At 30.0% G+C, this 6,485-nt stretch overlaps 2 protein-coding genes across 2 annotated transcripts; one reads left to right on the forward strand and one right to left on the reverse strand.

The window, feature by feature from the left end:
• Nucleotides 1-1,814: 1,814 nt before the first annotated feature.
• LOC107437890 (zinc finger protein 501-like) lies at nucleotides 1,815-2,669 on the reverse strand. The gene has a single exon (XM_016050028.3). The coding sequence runs from the start codon at nucleotides 2,667-2,669 to the stop codon at nucleotides 1,815-1,817; it is 855 nt and encodes a 284-aa protein (XP_015905514.2).
• Nucleotides 2,670-5,807: 3,138 nt separating this feature from the next.
• On the forward strand, nucleotides 5,808-6,368 carry LOC139425426 (uncharacterized). The gene has a single exon (XM_071180304.1). The coding sequence runs from the start codon at nucleotides 5,808-5,810 to the stop codon at nucleotides 6,366-6,368; it is 561 nt and encodes a 186-aa protein (XP_071036405.1).
• Nucleotides 6,369-6,485: the final 117 nt, after the last annotated feature.

The following is a 6,485-nucleotide window of genomic DNA, read 5'->3' on the forward strand; positions in this document are numbered from 1 at the left end:
TCAGCTATTTTATTGCTTCAACTCTTTCTTTATCCTGTTTTTTGAATTTAAAATCAATAAATATGAAGATGCAGAGTAAAACAGTTTTGGTTACACCTATCATTTCAATGCATGTTATTACAGTACAGAACCCGTTATCCGGAAAACCAAAAAACCGGAACGAAATTCAATGAATTTTCCCGCCATTCTTAAAAAAAAAATTTTTTTTGGTCATAAGATTTTAGGATTTTTCTTTCTTTTTTGAAAGATGTTCACCTTACNTATTCACTTTACTTTTTTGGGATTTTATGAACTGAAAAATGACAGTTTTCGTGAGAATGACCCATATAAGGAAATACTATATAATCAATCGAAAATTTTAAGAAGAAAAATTTACTCTTGTTGAAAAAAATGAAGAATTGATTGTAAAATTAAAAAAAAAAAAAATTATTTAACAGGATCTGACAACTGAGTGTAATATGATAATTGAGGAAAATAAGCTTTTAGCTACAATTGTACAAAATTTTGGAAATACTGGATGTTTAAGAAAAACTTGGATTTTAGTTTTTTTAAGTTGAAAAAATTTTGTCTTGCAGGATAGACACAGGAAATTTTCACACCAGAGTTAAATATATTTTTTGCAACACACTACACGAACTAAATTTGCAATTTGAATAAATAAATTAAATATTTTTGAATTATTTTTAGTTAAAACATCTTTTATTCCATACATGCTACATAACCTATAACTCTTTCAAATTAATTAATCCGAGTTTACTTAAACGAGTTTTATTTGTTACACAAGGCCAGGATTTACCTCATTGTTAGAATGGATAAGATTATGTTAATCTAAACTAGATTCAGCTTTGAACACTTTCTTTCACACACAACATGAATAAGGATTCTCATCACCTGGATCCGTTTTGGAAGAAGAATTCCCTCCAGAATAACATATAAGTTTATTTAAATCTAATCTTAGTTTTGAAAGAATTATCAGACACAAAATAAGATTAAGTCTCTTCATCAGAATAATCAAAACATTGTTTATTTAAATTTGATTTTGTTTTAAAAGAATTATCAGGTACATTACAGGAGCTAAACTAGTTACTAGAATGATCTAGATGTTGCTTACTTAAATCCTGATTCAGTTTTTAACTATTATTAAAATCATTTTTAAGAATTATACCCCATACCAGAATAATTTCAATATTGCTTACTTAAATTCCATTCCCTTTTGAAAGATTTATTAGACACATTAGAAGAATTAGACTTTTCACCAGAATGATCTTGATGTTGTTCATTTTGAAAGAATATTTATAGTTTGTCTAATGTAAGAGCTCCCCTAACCATTCGTCTAGGCCTGTGGCGATGACTATGGTAACGAGGTATAACTATTTCAAAGGGGCGTGGGGTCATTTTTTAGAATAGGTTTTGGCTGGAATCTTTTTCTTTGGTCTATTCTGTTAGCCCTAGAGAAGCTGCCCCTCCTGAAATGCGCTATTCTTGTTTCCATAACAGCAGACAGCCTCAGATTTTGGTTCGAGGGAAGTTTTTACCTTAGACAAACTATAGACACATTAAAAAAACTAACACCCTCACCAGAATAATCTAGATGTTGTTAATATAAATCTGTTTTTGCTTTGAAAGAATTATCAGACACATTACAAGAATTAATTTCTTACCAGAATAATCTGGATGTTTATATAAATCTGTTTCGATTTTTAAAGAATTATCAGACACATTACAAGAATTAAAATTCCTCACCAGAATAATCTAGATGTTGTTTATTTAAGTCTGATTCTATTTTGAAGGAATTATCAGAGACATTACAAGAATTAAGATTCCTCACCAGAATAATCTAGATGTTGTTTATTTAAGTCTGATTCTATTTTGAAAGATTTATCAGAAACAGTACAAAACGTCTCCTCTTCAGAATGAGGCTTATCTTCCAAATGAATACGATAATGCTTGGTTAAATACTCTTTTCGCGCAAAAGATTTATCACACAAATCACATAAAAAGGGCTTCTCTCCAGTATGAGTTAGAATGTGTCGATTCAAATTACAACTCGTTCTAAAAGATTTATTACACACATCACATGAATATTGCTTCGCCTGCATATGAACACGGCTATGTTTATTTAAATATTCCTTTTGCATAAAAGTTTTATTACAAATATTGCAAGAATAAGGCTTCTCACCAGTATGAATATTATTGTGTTGGCTTAACCGAGCTTTTTTAGTGAATCTTTTATTACACACACTGCATGAATAAGGCTTTTCCCCAGTATGAACAAACCGATGTTGGATTAAACTACATTTGTGTAGGAAAGTTTTATCACATACACTACATGAATAAGACTTCTCTTCAGTATGAATTAGACTGTGTTGTTTTAAATAATATCCTGATGTGAAAGATTTATCACACACACTACATAAATAATTCTCTCCAGTATGAATAGCATAGTGTTGTTTTAAATTCGATTTTGATCTGAAAGTTTTATCACATTTATTACAAGAATAACGCTTCTCTCCAGTGTGAATAAGATAGTGCTGTTTTAAATTAGATCTCGTTGTGAAAGGTTTACCACATACGTTGCACACAAAACGTTTTCCTGATAGATCACGATAATCTCTAGTTAAATAAGATTTTCTTGCGAAAACTTGTTTATCCGTATTACACGAATCCATCGCTTTTGATACGTCAAAAAGAGACGTGAAAACTGAAAAATATATAATAAAAACATTAAAGATTCAACCATAGTCCGTATCCAGCTGTCTATTTCTGTCTACCTGTAATACTGTTAAAACTTAATTCAAATATTCTTTTTTAATGGATAACACTGTGAAATATAACTGTAACTTCTACTTAAAATTTTAATAGTGTAGCATCTAGTTGTTGCGAATATTAAGTTATGTAATATGAATTAATCTTAATTATGCATTCTGAATGGGAAAAAAATCTTAGTTTACATTAAAAAAGGATCTAAAGAAACATAAATAATAGAGCAGATAGTCAAATCATTTCTGCAGATGTTTTTTCATTTCACACAATGTTGGAAGAAATAATCATTATTATTTATTTTTTGAAATATCATTTGACGTTTTGATAATTATTAAATTATTTACAGTTATAAGTTGCAATTCTAATTCCTATAAAACTCTTTAATGAAGAAATAAATAAATAAATAAATTAAAATAAGTTTAACGATAATATTAATATTATCTGATCTATAATATATTACCATTTATTTTATAACTTTCTCTCTCTTCTCACATCTATAAAATTTGAAAGCCAAACGTCTGTAAATATTTTTTTAATATTCTTTTCCTCAAAAAACCATAAATAATGAATTTCAACTGTCAATCCACGTTGTATTAACGAGATAGGTTAACTGGCTTAACCAAGTAAATTCTAAAAAATCCGAAATTTAATTTGTATATAACTACGTAATTGTAAGAAATATATTTAATAGTTTTAGTTTAATGTAAAAAAGACTTAAGTGTAAAAAATTTTTCGTGCAATAATGTCAGTTTATAATATGAAATTAGTTTCTCTAGTGCATCCAGGAATTTCATTCTAGTAAATTCGCAATCGCAACGAACTATAAGGGTCGTTGTCGTATGAGACGAATACCTGCGATTTCCATATGAACAGTCATTCAGTTGCTCTGGAGACGTCTTTAATGTAGCGTGCAGCATTGTAACGTTCTTTCTTTATTGTAGCCTATTAAATTTAAAAAAGAAAAATGCTTGACATTCTTTCTTATGCAAGCGAAAACAAAACGGTATCTCCTTTTTTTTTTTTTTTTAAAGAAGGAACATCCAGAACACACCGGAAAAAATTTGCAAATAAACAGAAAAAAAAATATAAGTTTTCTTTGAAAATTTCTTACTCATGTCACACATTTCTTGAAGTATTTCAGGTTTTTGTAAAAATGCTTCTTAATTTCAGGATCGGTTCTTTGTTTGAGTATTTTAATCTATTCCAATCCTAATGAAAATAGCTGTTGTAAAGTTTATGGCCGTGTGTGATATAAAATAATATAATTCAACAATTTAAAAAAAAAATTGTGCTGAATCAGCATTTTTCATTTATTTTGATGTATTTCCTTTCCTTCAGTGTCTCGTGCATGTGGTGAGTACATTTTGTCATTTTCTCGTTTGGGCATGCGTTCGTTTATTTAGTTGGAAACATCATCTCACCGTGTTAAATGCTAAGCTTGTATCTGGATATAGCAAGTCATTGTCTTATTTATCTTTTATCTATGATTTTGATTAATTTTAGTTTTCACCCTTATTCCAAATTCGGTGATACCAATTTATCTCCAAACCTCATACTTTGTGACCTTTAGAACCTATTGAGTTATTTTTAATCCTACGATAACATTGTACTACCATTTTTCCTTAATGTTCACATTCCCCTTAATTTAATTACTCTTGATCCTATTTCCGGCCTTAATTTGTTTACTTGAAATAAATAATTGTCTGTTTTTTCACTCAATGACTATATCAAAATACAAAATACTATTTCGTTCAATTCCAAAATAGTATAATATTTTTATTATGATGTATATATATTTACATAATTTTCGAAACCATCTCGTCACTAATCATTCATTTAATGCATTATAATAATACATAAAATAATTTACTCAATTTGCACCATATTATATATTTTTTAAAATGTAACATATTATTATATTATTTTTTTTAAAATGTTACATATCGCTCATGGGCTGCAATAGTGGCACGCGTTTTGCAAAAAGCACGGCAGGTGTAAATATGAAAATACACATTCTTTCAGCAGCAATAGTACTTGCACAACTCATAATTCAACTTGAAGGTAATCTTCATTTAAGCTAACGAAAGTATTTCTTATGCATTTTGCTTAGTGGTGAAAACTTTAAGCCCATTTATCTCAAAACTTGATTTTTTTTAGTTGTGCCGCTATTGCAGCCCATGAGCGATATTATTAAATTTTTTTAAATGTAACACATGCCTTTCTGTTTCGGTTTTATTTGGGTGCTGAAGTTCTGGAGTGGATGAGGTTGTGGATTTGTCAGTGGTCTACTTCTTTCAATGAGATTGGCTTTGATCGTTTCGTCTTTCAGAATATGAACGTTGCTATTAATTATCTTTTAATGATAAAAAAATAAATTGCTGCTTTAAAGATGTTTTCATTTGATTGCCCTTTTATGTAATTTAGAAATGTTTATTTTAGCGTAAATTTTTGAATGTTCACATTGTGATACAAAGTTATGTCTTATCATCAACGAATAATACTTGAGAACGTTCCTCTGTGATCATTATTTATTATCATGTGTATTTTTCAAAGTTTCTTTCCATCCTACTTACAGTGGTGTCCCCTATGACCTATGAACTTGTTTAGAAAGCAGTTGAGTTTGCAAGATTTGAATAGGAAACACTCTACAAATAATTTAATTCTGTTATATGATAAATTTTATAAGCAAAGAAAATAAAGATCTTTATTGATGACTCACCGAAAAGCATACTATAAACATTAGCACTTATCATTTTTCTTTTTTACAATTGTTTACTTTATTTATTTGCAATTATTTTAGTATCAGCTTGAAAGAATTAATGACACATGGAAGGCATATAAATATGTATTCTATTCAACATTGGAGCAAATTTAAGAACAATAAAATTGAAGGAAAATTAAAATGTTTAAACCAAAATGCATTTTACTGATGGTCCTAGGAAAAAAAATAGTCTTTCGCTCTCATTTCAAACACTCGAAATACTTGTTCCCGTCAAGTTACAATTTTCTTCTTACGTAGTCTGTGGGAAGCTAATATTAAATCCATGAAGAGAATACTCTTGAAAGCCACAAAATCTAACTTACTAAATTTTGAAGAATTGACTACGCTCGTAGTGCAGATCGAAAGTATTCTCAACTCACGCCCACTTTCGCCCATGTCATCAGACCCTAACGATCTGCAGCCGTTGACACCAGGACACTTTATAGTTGGAGCTCCGATTATGTCATTTCCTGAACATCATACTGCTCCAGATTCTTTTTCTCTTTCTTCTAGGTGGAGCCTGATTCAAGGTCTGAAAGACAGCGTTTGGAATAGATGGAGCCATGAATACCTGAGTCAACTACAAACACGTTCGAAATGGACTTGTCAACAAGAAAATCTGAAAGTTGATCAACTAGTCCTTCTTAAAGATCCTAGTAAGACAGCAATGCAGTGGAATCTGGCTAGAATTGTGAAAACTTATCCTGGAGAAGACAATCTTGTCAGAGTGGTTGACGTCAAAACAGCTAGAGGAACTTTTCGCCGAGCCATCTCTAACATACTTCCACTACCGGATGATGTTGGACTAACATCCAACGGGGGGCGGGATGTTCCCGTCAAGTAACAATTTTCTTCTTACGTAGAAGTAACGACGCGCATGCGCACTGCCAAAAACAAAAAAAGAACTGAATATTAATATTCATTCGATGTTTAGAATTTCATGTAGCTGTTGAGCTTTAAA

The sequence above is a fragment of the Parasteatoda tepidariorum genome, chromosome 4 (genome assembly GCF_043381705.1).
Source record: "Parasteatoda tepidariorum isolate YZ-2023 chromosome 4, CAS_Ptep_4.0, whole genome shotgun sequence".
In the NCBI taxonomy this organism is placed as follows: Eukaryota; Metazoa; Arthropoda; class Arachnida; order Araneae; family Theridiidae; genus Parasteatoda; species Parasteatoda tepidariorum.